The sequence below is a fragment of the Pagrus pagrus genome, assembly GCF_965226575.1.
Source record: "Pagrus pagrus genome assembly, chromosome: 4".
Classification (NCBI taxonomy): Eukaryota; Metazoa; Chordata; class Actinopteri; order Spariformes; family Sparidae; genus Pagrus; species Pagrus pagrus.
Genome location: NC_140188.1, coordinates 9,623,513 through 9,636,854, shown reverse-complemented (window position 1 = coordinate 9,636,854; position 13,342 = coordinate 9,623,513). Strand labels below are relative to the sequence as shown.

At 41.5% G+C, this 13,342-nt stretch overlaps 2 protein-coding genes across 4 annotated transcripts; both read left to right on the top strand.

The window, feature by feature from the left end:
* Positions 1-172: 172 nt before the first annotated feature.
* Positions 173-6,669, top strand: LOC311255867 (ribosomal protein S6 kinase-related protein-like). Its single transcript, XM_084350523.1, has 12 exons — positions 173-223; positions 1,393-1,644; positions 1,721-1,804; positions 1,885-1,953; positions 2,672-2,741; positions 3,186-3,293; positions 3,445-3,485; positions 3,568-3,595; positions 3,887-3,976; positions 4,246-4,334; positions 5,653-5,763; positions 5,858-6,669. Exons 1-12 carry the CDS (start codon positions 194-196, stop codon positions 6,146-6,148), a joined length of 1,263 nt encoding a protein of 420 aa, XP_084206649.1. The 5' UTR covers positions 173-193; the 3' UTR covers positions 6,149-6,669.
* A 2,293-nt stretch (positions 6,670-8,962) lies between these two features.
* LOC311256289 (fructose-bisphosphate aldolase C-B-like) lies at positions 8,963-12,708 on the top strand. 3 transcript variants are annotated; one of them, XM_084351184.1, is made up of 10 exons: positions 8,998-9,067; positions 9,816-9,849; positions 10,271-10,416; positions 10,521-10,732; positions 10,818-10,872; positions 10,958-11,118; positions 11,200-11,283; positions 11,379-11,553; positions 11,639-11,838; positions 11,923-12,708. In XM_084351184.1, exons 2-10 carry the CDS (start codon positions 9,827-9,829, stop codon positions 12,013-12,015), a joined length of 1,149 nt encoding a protein of 382 aa, XP_084207310.1. In that variant the 5' UTR covers positions 8,998-9,067; positions 9,816-9,826; the 3' UTR covers positions 12,016-12,708. The 3 variants fall into 3 exon arrangements, with proteins under 3 accessions (XP_084207311.1, XP_084207310.1, XP_084207312.1); XM_084351185.1 differs by lacking the exon at positions 9,816-9,849 and having other exon boundaries at positions 8,963-9,067; XM_084351186.1 differs by lacking the exons at positions 8,998-9,067; positions 9,816-9,849 and having other exon boundaries at positions 10,254-10,416.
* Positions 12,709-13,342: the final 634 nt, after the last annotated feature.

The following is a 13,342-nucleotide window of genomic DNA, read 5'->3' as shown; positions in this document are numbered from 1 at the left end:
ATGTGACAGCTTTAACTGGAGCGGAATGGAGCTCGTCCCTCTCTGGATGACTGTCTGCAAACATCTCTCCATCCTCGCACACAAACACGTGGAGCAAAGATGCTGTAATGGACGGAGCGCGGCTGCAGCAGGACGCGCGAGGACGATCCGACGCCTTTTAACGCATCTTTATGTGAAATGTTCCGGATTATTTATGGGCAGCGACATCAGCAGACACAGTCAGGTGAGTGACGGCTTATGATAATAATTATTATTAAGAAAATATCAGATGCCATGTTTCTGGAGAGCTGATGGTAAAATGGCTCACAATTAAGTTACTGTGTCGTGATTCTTCAAAATAAAGGTCGTTAAGTGTGAATAAATCCGTGTTTTAAGTGGATTCAGTCCGTGCTTCAAGATGTCTGGGTTGGTCCTGTTGTCGAAAATAGAGCTATTGATCAGCTGTTAAGTGATCAGTGACCTTCCCTCCAACAAGCAGCATCAGGGTCAATAGATGTTTGGTTTGACTTGTAGCACTAATGCAGCTGAGCAATAGAAAATGTGTCTCATTTGTAGATGGGATGTTTTAACATTTTGTGCGTTTAATTTCAATACAAATGTTATTATTAGATCTCTTTTAAAATGCAGATAAGTCATAATCAGTAGCTATAGAGTAAATTGATTATGCAACATGGCATTTGTTGGCTATAATATTGTGATAAGCGGTGATGAAAGATGTATTCAGATCTTTCACATAAGTAAAAAAAAAATTTGTAGAAATGTAAATGAAGTTCTGCATTGAAAAGATTTCTCAAGTTCAAGTGCAGAAGTTTAATCAGCAAACTGCAGACCTGCTCTTTTCAGATTATTTTATTATCATATAATAAGTTACATTACTGTTGTTACTCATGCACTAACATGTCAGCAGCATTTACATGTGCGATTTACTTTTGATATTTAAGTGCATTTAATAGATACTTGAAGACTTTTACTAAAAAAAAAAAAAAAAACTGCCTTCGTGTAAAATACCACAAAAGTGTAACTAAGCACAAGTGATGCACAATATAAATCAGACAGATAAATAATTGGCCCGATGTTGGGAGTTTTATGTTATTGGTGAAATCTTAGCAGATAAATGGAGCCAATGATACAAAACTTTAATGCAAATTGTTTTAGTCGAGTCAACAAGCCAACCTTTCTCACCCTCAGTAGTGCAGAAACTACAGGTTATAAACTTTAAAATACAAGAATGTGAAATTACCTGTTATCTTATGACTATCAGCCATGAGAAGTGAGTTATTATCAGTTACATCCCTACTAAGTGCAGTATTTGGGTCATTTTACCTAACTGCATCCGACTCCTGATCATAAAGCATCATTCAAGCATTGTTCTTATTATTTTTTTTCATCTAGAGAGAGGGACCAGCTGCTCAGCGTCGATTCAGTCATGGCTTCCTGTCCAACATCGGGGTCTCCATCACTCACAGACTCGGACACTCGGCTGTATTTTCTCGGCCAGTGGGACCGGACGTCAGACCGGCCGTCCCCAAACTCCCGCTGCCTCCAGAGGACAGAGCCGAGACGTCAGTCACAGAGAGGACTATGATCTCTGTGTTTCTGCCTGAGTTCCCAATGCGTACATTTCCTGGACAAGACCAGTTCCAGGTACACAAAACTGTCCACCTGAATTAGAAAGCAAAGCAGTGGAAACATTGAGTGAACTGTACTTCTGTGCTCACAGATCCTGGGCTTCATAGCCAAAGGCTCTTATGGACCCATCCTGAAAGTGAAGGACGTTCTCAAAGACAAGACATATGCTGTTAAGGTTTGTAATAATCAGTATTATAACAGCATTTTAAATTACTTAAAACATGTTTTTGTGTAATAATCTTTGTTGTTGCATAGATTCTACCAAAGTCCGAGATCTTGAAGTATGGAGCGGTGGAGCAGTCCAAAGAAGAAGTCATCATTCAGGTATCATAGTGTAAAGTTATCAGCTGTGGGGACAAGGTAACTAAATGCCTTATTATTGTGCTTAAAAGCCGATAATCTAAACTGAGGTGACCTGCAGTACATGACCATCAGCTCTCCCCTGTGTGGAGAAGCAGCGCGAAGCACACCTAAAACATATATCCCTTTAAGTAACTAACAGCCCAGTCTGCTCTGATTGGTCAGCTCACACAGGCCTGAGCAGGCAGCACCACTCGTGTTTCTGCATCAGCTTTACTGATGGTATTGTAACCACAGCCACAGTCAAGGTGTAGCCGAGTGCGGACTGTAGTTATGACATAATCATGATCATCCTGACAGCTCGTTTAAAGACAGTTTCTGAATACAGGCTGTGTGTATTTCCCCTAGGATTTAGTGTTTTGATACTTTCACAGTATTTATACAGCAACTAGACCTCAAAAACATGAAAATCTCACTTTCTGTAATATCTTACCTTTAAAATGAAAGAATTAAAAAGCTCCTCTTCTTCATTTAATTACATTTTAACCAACTCTGCTCTGAATCTGTAGATCCAGTGCATGAGTTTTTCGGGCTAGGATAAAATTTCCAGTTATTAATCAGTAACATTTGAATATATGATGGTCATCACTCTTTTATATATACACTGTATGGATTATAGGAAGTTCCCTGTCCATCTCTTACTGTTATATTCACTCTGTGTGTGTTGACTGTTGCATTGCAGCGGCAGCTCAAACACCCATTTATCCACAATCTGCAGGACTGCTGGCAGACGCAGCGCCATCTCTTCATTAGTGAGTTAATAAGTATAGAAACGATGGCACAGTTCAACCCTCTTCCCTCCTCCTCTCCTTCCCCTTCTTTCAGTTGTTCTCCTGTGGTCAAACACGCAGTCCGACTGCTGCATCCTTTAAAAACAGAAATCTCAGTGCTGGATACTGAAGAGGTACACTGCCATCTAATGAGAGCGATGGGTAAAGCTTCCTGCATGAGCTCCAGCTCTTATCAACTGTGATCAGATATGAGTGTATCCAGGTTGAACAAGTCAGAGGCATGTGTGTGTTTGTGACTTGATTTCTTCCTCCCTTCTTTCCCCAGCAACATGATGAGAAAATGTATTGTTGCCCCCTAATTTTCTGACATTTTATTTCAGAACACGCTGCCTCGTGTCAGCTCAGTTGCTGCTTTCAAAGACATAATAAGTATCTCTCTGTGTTTGTGTCTCGTCCTCTCTGCAGTGTGCGACTACTGCAGCGTTGGAGACTTGTACACTTCCTGGTTACTGAAGGGCCAGTTCGGGGAGGATGAGGTTCGGCTCTTTGCTGCAGAGCTGGGCGGCGCGCTGGGTGGGTTTTCATCAAGCATAAAGAGCTCATCACATTGAACTTTTTTTTATTTGTTTTTGTCTGTTTGGGCGCAGACAAACACATAGACAGCTCCTTATTTTGTATTTATGTCACATATTCTCACTTCCTGTCTTTTGTTTGTTACATCTAGGATTCCTTCATGACTTAGGGATCATGCATAGAGATATAAAGGTATGATTTTTATTAGATATTTAACATATTTATTCTCTATTTGTGACTTTTTAGGAAAATAATTGAACTGTTTTTCTTTCAGATGGAGAACATACTTTTAAGCGATCAAGGTAACTGTTTACTGTCTATATGTTTTACTTCTGGTCTGTACAAGCATTTTAGTCAGCGATCATTTGATTAAATAATACTTCTGCAAATGCTCAGTGACAAATTAAAGAAGAGGCACAAGTCAGATAGGTCACAGCAGACAACATATGAAGGACAACACACAAACTAAGATCCGTCAATAATAAAAATGAGTATAAGCCATAAAACAATACATTTGAATTGAAGACTCTTGCAGAAACATTTCCTGCTTCACTCTGTAAATAGAAGCACATCGGTCGTGTGTTTTGATTCAGGTCACCTTCGTCTCTCTGATTTCGGACTCTCGCGGCGGCTCAAGCGAGGAGGACGAGCGTTCACGATATGTGGGACCATCCAGTACATGGGTGAGATTTGGGTGTAATTTCGTCGTGAATAAAATATTTTTCACGGCAGAGTGTCATGTGTGGCTGCTTGAGCTTCAGCGTGTTGGTTCGCTGCATCACAGCAACATCAGAGCCCCACCTGCGTTTTGCTCCCATTGGACCCAGTTGACCCAGTTGTGGATTCGATGCACCTGTGATGCAATTTACATGTTTTCGTGCTTCCCCCTTTTCATTTTCTGATTGATGTTAATCTTTTTGAGTTGTTTTTTTTCCTGTTTTTGTGTGAACAGCTCCTGAAGTTTTAACCGGGGGTCCGTACAACCATGCTGCTGACTGGTGGTCCCTTGGCATTATGTTGTTCTCACTGGTGAAAGGAGAGGTGAGGTCACATCAACTCTGTGTTTATTGGCTCTGTTTTCTGCTTTTGTATTTGATAAGATATTTAATTTATTCTTACTTTTAATACCCTCACCTTACAGTTGAACTACCTCTGTTTGCCGTACTCTATAAATGACAGCTCTCTGCAGTCGTTCTGGCGGCTACCCTGTCATTTCACTGCCGTGCTTTTAAATCTATATTCTTGTTTCTATTCTTACATTGTTTACTGGTGTTTTGTTTATGTCGTATACGCTTCTGGAAGCTTATTTGCCCTCTGGATCAATAAAGTATCTATTTATATCCACATCGATCAGCCAAACCATTAAAACCACTGACAGTTATACTGAATATCATCCATCATCTCTTAACAATGCAGCGTTATCCTTGGGTCCTGGTATTCATGTGGATGTTCTTTGAAACATAAAGGCCCTGTCACACCAAAATGTCTTCAAAGGACGTTGAAGGCTGACTGTTGCGTCCCCGGCTCATGCAAAGACACACAAAGACTGCAGCTGGCGGCCAACAGGCTTGTTCGTTTTACACCTGCCTGAAAGGAAATACCTCTCTGCTGATATACAAACTGTGTGAAGAGGCAGAGGAAGGAAAATAAGGAGAAAACGTGCTAAATGGCTGAAATCTTGGATAGTACAGCGTCAGGCTCAAGGGGCTTTCTCTTTCTTTTTCCGTCTCTCTTTTCATGCACTGATTTGCTTTTACCTGAACAGCCAATCACAGCGATTTCTCTCACTGACGAACTGCTGCCAATTCTGCACGGTCGATCGGCCAAAAAGCCGCCAAAAAGATGCAGCCAACGGTGCGGGACACACCGCATCGACTAGTGCCACTGACGTCGGCCTGGTGTGTCAGGGTCTTATCGGCCATCTAAACAGCTCTGGAACAAACGGGGCCAAGTGAGCGTGCGGTATTGGCGGCGGCTTGTCGGTGAGAGAAATCAGTCTGATTGGCTGTTCAAGTAAGCGGATCAGTGCACGAGAAAGAAAAGGATGCTGACATATCCCTGACCGGACTTGATCTGCTCCATGGGTGCTCGATTGTATTGGGATCCAGGACGTTTTGGAGGTTGACGGCTTGAGCTCTTTATCATGTTCCTCCATCAGGTAGCGCCGTAGCTATGAGGAGTTCTGCTTGTTCTGTCTAGACGGGTGTTCTGTGTCAAAGGACCCAAAGTTTCCCACATTGCTTGTAAAGAGATGATCAGTGATATTCAGTTTGTCTGTCAGTGGTATTGATGTTTTGGCTGAGCGGTGTATGTCTCTCTTTATACTTGGTCACTGAGGTTTGTGTTTCTCCCGCTGCAGTTTCCTCTCCCCGCAGAGCCGGACCACAGCACCATGTTGAACAAAGTCATAGACTTTCCTTACGTCCTACCCGACACCTTCAGCTCTGCGCTGACGTTACTGCTCACTGAGGTTTGTAAATGTCATCCTCTTCTCCCTAACTTACACTCTGTGATCCTCCTGATGTGTCACACTTATCTGCTCTAATTTCTCTTCATCGATGCAGCTTTTGTGCAAGAATCCAGCGAACCGGCTTCGTAACCTGGACTCTTTCAAGATGCAGGCCTTCTTTCGCGGCTCTTCGTTCGACTCTCTCATGCTTCAGAAGACGCCCGTCGACGTCATCCTCGAGCTCAGGGCTCATCCCGACTGGGCAGCCAAAGCGAGGAGAGGTCTTTCACTGGACTGCTTTGATAACTTTGACTGTGATCAGATCCTTCATTCTCCTACTGCTCCCACTGAACTGTCTCCTCCTGTAGACCTGAGCCCAGCCACAGAGCAGACATGTGAAGCATAAGACTGGACTGAATACAGAAGCTGACTGGGAATGAGAAACTCTATTTTTTCAGTGTTTGAAGGATCGGTTTCCCTTTGTTGATCGTTTATTAAGAGATTTGTTAACTACTGTTGTCCTGCAGCCAGTGCTCTGCCACATTTTGTATTGCCGTCAGTAAATCATGAGCCAGTATTTGAGATACCCATATATTATTATTACTACTTTTTGTTAATTTACAGTAAAGTATCTTATCCTCAAGCTTCGATTGTGTCAGCAAACATTTCATACTCCTTAACGTCTATCTTCGATCTCCTCGCTCTCACCTGTACTTGTATTTATTATTAGATATTATTTATTACCAAAGAAAGTCGGTTAATGGGGGAGAAGTGTTTCATTTCTGTGCATCTTTATTAAGTGTTGTCATTAAATTCTGGATTGTGTTTTACAGTACGCAAACTGACATGGCTGTATATATATAGAAATAGAGATTTGTCTTTACTATGTGCTTTTTGAGTACAGCAATTGTCATTTAAAAACAATCGAGTGCCAGAATAAACTCATTAATCAGGGTCCACATTTACAAATGTGAGTTTTCTTATACACACAGTACATGTACTCAAGTGCTGTACTTATACTTCAATACATTTTTGAAGCCATAGTGTACTTTTTACTCCTCACATACATTTATTTGACAACATTAGTTCTATTAAGCTGCCCGGCAGTATATAAAGTAATTATAGCTCCACCTTCAGTTTCAGCATTAGTGATGCTTACATATGAATACATCAGTAATTATAATCCAAAAATATAATTAAATGGAACATTCTGTATAATGAGCACTTTTATTTTTGGCACTTTATCTATAATTTGATGATTGTACTGATGTTCTTCTACTTAAGTAAGCAGGACCTTTCCTTGTAACAGAGTATTTTTATACTGTGGTATAAGTACTTTTACTTAAGTAAAGGATCTAAATACTGCTGCCTGTTGTAAATGTAGAGCTCTTAACTCCACTGATGATCACGGAGGACTGGTTTGACAGTAAGAAAATCTTGACTCAAGCTCCACTTTCTCGCTTTTTCCAGAGCTTTCAGTTGCATCTCACAGTCTTCCAGCAGATTCGGTATTCATACAAGACCAGAAGACTTATGTAACTACCTATCAACATAAGACAGAAGGCTATGCGATGGCTGACAACTGAGACGATAAAGTTCATCCTGAACCTCGAAAATGACAGTAAACAAAACGATCTGACCAGCAAGTGAAGAATGAACTTTAAATGTCAACTTTTAAGCTGACAAAAATATACTTTAAGATGAATAAAGGCCTTTAAAATCCTCCTTAAGCATCATGAATCAAACTCAACGAGAAAACAGCCTCTACAGATTAAACTTATCTGAATGTGTCTATAAATGGTCCTGTGAGATAAGTAAATCAGTTCTACTGTTGTATTTAACAGACCAAACGTCTTAATCTAAATCAGTTATCATATGAACGTTGTACCTGGATATATTAAGGCCAACTTTCAGTTGTGGGTCGACCTATTTAGAGGAGCGCTCACAAACCCATCGAGGACAACCTTAATAGGACAGAAAATTGAGGACCAGATAAAGTATCATCATTAAATGCTTTTTAATTAGGTAACAGAGGAAAAAAAGAGGATTGTCTCGGCGGAGGCAGCCACGTATCTATTTAGATCTGTATCTGCTGAATGGGAGAGCACCGACTCCTCCTCCCCGCTGCCTCCTGACATTGAATTCCCTCTCAGGCCCTTGTCTTAGGCAGGTCCACCATGTCTGTGTTGTGGCTGTATAGTGGCAGGCAGTCCATTGACCCATATCTAGTTTCAGAGGCACACTGACCCACAATAGTGAAGAAAGGAGTCCCCTGAAATGCCGCAGAGTCGTCCCACTGAGTCCAACCAAACAGTGACATTATATAACGGGACACACAACAGAAAACATGCAGTTTCCTGAACGCAGCTTGAACTGAAACGATGCAGAGGAACATAATTCAACACCTTTAACTTAGCAGGACTTAAACTTATCAGGATTTGACATGAAAGATGGGAATGATCCTGGTTATGTTGCAGAAAAGCATCATTTAATTTCATTTTTAAGCGTTTTAAAACAAACTAACTTCTATATTTTTGAGCTCTCAAACAGAAGCCAGCGACTCACAGAGGGAGAAAAAAGGTTGAAAATCCCTTCTTCAAAACGGGAAATGATTTAGCTGACCTAATTTTTTGGGTCTAATTTGGGCCTGTTCATTTACATTGAGTGGAACCTGGAAATGATTTTCTATTTCTGACACGTTTCTTTTACAATTTAAAGGAAGACCGAGACCGAGTGCATGAATTGCTCTGAGACTGAAACACTCCAGTGAATTGGAGGGTGAAGGCCGACCGAATCACCAGGAGACTTGAAACTTTCCTCAGGGCCCATTTTTACTAATTAAAATAAAAATAGCACGCCACGGGGGATGGTTGAACGCTTAAATTGGGTTGCTATAGGCGTAGGAGGGTGCTGACAGAATACATCTATTATTTCACAATCAGCCTGAATATGGAGCTAGAGCTAAAAACACTGTAGTATGTTTGAAAAACAGATATGAACATCTTATTAACAACAACACTGCAAGTTTAGAAGCACTAGTTTGAGTTATTAAACACAAAGTGACTGAATTAATGCTAAAAGGACGTATCAGCTGTAAAAACAAGCATCTGCGTGACAAAAATAAAACGTTCTTTATTTAAATAGAACAGTGATTCATCAGAAATCTTCTAATTTATGTGGGGCGAAGGTGGGTGTGCAAGCGCCGCCCAGGGGTGGAGGCTTATGAGGTGTGACACACTTGAGCTGGATACAAACTAGAGCTGACGGGGAGTCTCCGTCAGTGTTCATCTCATCAGAGGACAGGACACATTTCACCTTCTGTCAGGTGAGAACTTTTACCACTCGTATCCATTCTTACCTCTTTAATTACTTTTTAAAAATACTTTCAGACTTCAGGTTTTGTTCACTGACTTCACTGCACCTGCATCAAGTTGATGTAAACAGAACTGCACTGGAGACAACTGAGTATTTAAAGTCGACTTTATATTCGAGCTAATTTAAGTCATAACTTCTTTTAAATCTGTAACTTTTTATTTGCTTGATTTTGTTTTTTATCGTCTTTTAAATGCAATTTTTTGCATTTCATAATTTTTGACTGTCTTATTTTTCTACGTCCCTGCAAAGCACTTTGAATCACCTTGTGTCTGATTGGTGTGATATAAATAAACTTGCTTTGTCTTAAGTTTGCAACAGAGATGTCCAATCTGACATGTTTTCCCTGCTGTCACTCTTTATCTTTTACACGATAAAAAATAGTTGCGTTCATTTTACTTTTGGCCTCTGTGCATCTGTTCTCCACCTCTTTAGTCTGTTTCTTGTGCGACTCTACACTAAAAAAAACAATTTTAACTAAACACTGACTTCAGATTTGTAACTGTACATTTTCTACCTAATTTTATTGGATGAGTGCAATGTAAAGTGTTATATTTAATGCAAAAATATTTCTGTCATGTTGCCTTAATGTGACTATATGTAACTTAATAAACAAAATGTGATTATTAGTCAAGTATTATACATAAAATTAATGCATTTCAAATTGTCTATTCTGTTATATTATTATTTCATTTATACAGATTGACTCAACATGGAAGAAAAACATTGCATTAAGTATGACCCTTTACATTTAACCTGTATAAAAGAATTAGATGTCATTACAATACTTAAAGTCACTGTTTTAGGCAAGTTTTGTTTGTGTATATACGTGAATTTCACCACAGCAGACCTCAAAAAGACTAATAATAAGATTTTATATTATTTTAATACTGTTGGAGGGTTTTTGGTGGCTTTGAAGGACATTGAAGTAATCAGTATTTTATTTCCTTTATCAAACAGTCATGCACTCAAAGGTTTATGGACAGACATTTGATTGGGTTATATGTTTTGAGAACTGTGTCTACAGAAGCTGATATGAGAGACTAAAGACTTAAGACATTTTCTGTCTCATCAAGCTTCATGGATGGATAATATCTGTCTTTATGTGGTTGTTAATGTGTGAATAATACAATCATGAGGTCACATCTTCTACCAGAGGCTGCAGGCTGAAGGACAATCACTCACTCAGGATGACGCACCAGATCCCCACGCTCTCCGAGTCTCAGAAGAGGGAGCTGCATGAGACTGCTCTACGCATAGTTTCTCCAGGGAAGGGCATCCTGGCTGCAGACGAGTCTGTGGGTCGGTAGCACTCTCTCTTTCTAACTTTGGAGCACATATGTATGCCATCGAGAGCAGTCCAAAGAGTGCACACTAACGTCCTGCGCAACATGTGTTCATCACAGGCAGCATGGCCAAGCGTCTGGCCCAGGTCGGCGTGGAAAACACGGAGGAGAACCGCAGACAGTTCAGGCAGATTCTCTTCAGTGCGGACGATCGCATCAACGGCTGCATTGGAGGGGTCATCTTCTTCCACGAGACTCTCTATCAGCACACTGATAACGGCGTGTCCTTTGTCAAGATAATCAGGGACAGGGGCATCATGGTCGGCGTCAAGGTGGAGTATCAAATCACACCAACCCTTTTAATCTTAAGGTTTCTGATCAAATATGTGAGATGATCCTCTGCTTCTCATTCCTCAGGTGGACAAGGGTGTCGTCCCCCTGGCAGGAACTTCTGGAGAAACCACCACACAAGGTCAGACCTGTCAGTTTTGCTTTAGTCACCTGCTCATATGTTACAAGACAACTCATGGATGTGTTTTTCAAACCTCTTCCCGTAGGCCTCGATGGACTGTCAGAGCGCTGTGCACAGTACAAAAAGGATGGAGCCGTCTTCGCAAAGTGGCGCTGTGTGCTCAAAGTCAGTGACACCAATCCATCTAAACTGGCCATCGCAGAGAATGCAAACGTTCTTGCACGCTACTCCAGCATCTGCCAGCAGGTCAGGACCCAGTGTTACATGGTGTAAAAGCTTCCCTGCACATCTTTGTCTCGTTCTGATGATCTCTCCTTTCTCGGCCAGCATGGCATCGTGCCCGTCATAGAGCCGGAGATTCTGCCTGATGGAGATCATGACCTGAAACGCAGCCAGTACATCACTGAGAAGGCGGGTTTCTGTTTGTCTTTGTGCATGGGTGTGTGAAATTGATATTACAGTGAAAAGAAGAGGAAGGGATGAATAATCTTCAGCTGTCTCTGCAGGTCCTGACTGCTGTGTACAAAGCCATGTCGGACCACCACGTGTACCTGGAGGGCACTCTCCTCAAACCCAACATGGTCACTGGCGGACACAGCTGCTCCACCAAGTACAGCCCAGAGGAGGTTGCTATGGCAACCATCACCGCCTTGCGCCGCACAGTTCCCCCGGCGGTCACAGGTGAGCCTGGAGAGGATTTTTACAGGTATGTTTGAAGTTTGCAGAGACAAAATAAGAACAAAATGTTTCTTTCTCTTCCCTGCAGGAGTGGCTTTCCTCTCAGGCGGTCAGAGCGAGGAGGAGGCCTCCATCCACCTCAACGCCATCAACAACTGCCCTCTGGCCAAACCCTGGATCCTGACGTTCTCCTTTGGTCGAGCCCTGCAGGCGTCTGCGCTCAGAGCCTGGAGAGGACACAAGGAGAACGAGAAAGTCGCCACTGAGCAGTTCATCAAGAGAGCAGAGGTGCTGCATGTCCACCTGTTACTGTCAGCAGATAAATCCTTTACTCCTCCACTAACCAGTGTTTCCTGTCCTCTCTGTCCACAGGCGAACAGTCTGGCATGTCAGGGGAAGTACCCCGGTGGTGACAACTACAGCGACACCTGCCAGCGCAACTATGGTTCCTGTCACGCATACTGAGTAGATGAGATGCCACATGTCCATCGGCATTGTGTTGTCCCATTAACATAACAAGGAGGACGCGTTAATGTAGACGTTTAGCTATTTCAGCGTTCTGACACCCGTGTTGATGTTACATGAAACAGCGTGTTTTCTTGCCTTGACAAATGAGGACAATCAGAACATGGCCTTGGGTATTTCTAATGCATGAATCGAAATGAGAGATGTTTGCTTTACTTTTGCTATGGACGAGCCGTTCGCTCTTGTGACAGCGCCACAATTAAAGCTTTAAAACCCTGCATCTGCTGCTTCGTATCACAAATGCTAACTCGCCATGTGCTGTGCTGTGCTGTGCTGTGCGTGAACTGAATTTTAACTGCAGAGCAATGATGTTAGATAGAGATCAGAGCAAAGGTGATTAAAAATAGTGTATCTCTGACGTACAACTTCGTGGAAGTATCTCTTTGAAGCTTCTCTGTATGAGCGTGCGGTTTAGTTTCGTTAGTGGCCGTGCACAGTTAGAAATATTGCATCAGAATTACCTTCAAGCTAAATTGCAGGAGGAGGAAAGTACAATCAGCATGACAGTAACTTACAGCACAATGTGATTTCTGCGTGTTGTCATTGTGAATAGTCTTCTCTTATAGTGCCAGTGTGTAATAATCTGATAGTTCAAGTGTAAGCATTCAAACAATAAAACAGTGTTCAGGTTGAGTCTGGTGTGGAGTCTTGTTTCACCTGAAAACTTGAATTTCAGGCGGCCTATTGTCAGACACTTCTGGTGTTTCAGTCTCATTGTGAGTGGAGACGGTGGCCCTGAGAGCTCAAAAAGATAAAACACAATGGAAACTGTTTCCAGAGGACACTGAAAAAATGTTTCTTAAGAAAAAAAGTGACCCGCTGTGATAAAGGGGTCTATAAACTTAAACTTAACACCTAAACTGTTCTGTCACATAGAAAAGGATCCTAATTATCAATGCAACACTTCTACATATAGGCTGGTATGTTTTTGTATTATCTTTGTTGTGACCAAGAGGGAGTTTTCTAGTTTATATCTTATTCTGACTGGTCTTATCACCCATAATAAAAAGTATGTTTAAAAGGAATAACAGTTTATTTGAGGACAATAAAATGTAGTTCTTACTTCACCACATTTGAAAATTTGTTGAGTTATTGCATTTATTCACAGAACAACAGAGTGAATAATGAAATATGTCATTTATGTTGTGTATTGTGTGAGCTACATATTCAGAACAACAGATCTACATTTTTATGTGTAACCCTATTTCAGCTTGGATTCAAGGTCAATCAAGTGGAGCCCGACTGAAATATTGGTAGGTCGATATTA

Excerpts from the sequence above, each read along its gene's own strand:
- LOC311255867 (XM_084350523.1), top strand. The coding sequence starts at position 194 with ATGGGCAGCGACATCAGCAGACACAGTCAG. Across the intron at positions 1,954-2,671 it reads AAGAAGAAGTCATCATTCAG|CGGCAGCTCAAACACCCATT; the intron begins GTATCATAGTGT and ends GTTGCATTGCAG. Across the intron at positions 4,335-5,652 it reads TCTCACTGGTGAAAGGAGAG|TTTCCTCTCCCCGCAGAGCC; the intron begins GTGAGGTCACAT and ends CTCCCGCTGCAG.
- LOC311256289 (XM_084351184.1), top strand. The coding sequence starts at position 9,827 with ATGGAAGAAAAACATTGCATTAA. Across the intron at positions 11,119-11,199 it reads ACTCCAGCATCTGCCAGCAG|CATGGCATCGTGCCCGTCAT; the intron begins GTCAGGACCCAG and ends TTTCTCGGCCAG. Across the intron at positions 11,284-11,378 it reads GCCAGTACATCACTGAGAAG|GTCCTGACTGCTGTGTACAA; the intron begins GCGGGTTTCTGT and ends CTGTCTCTGCAG.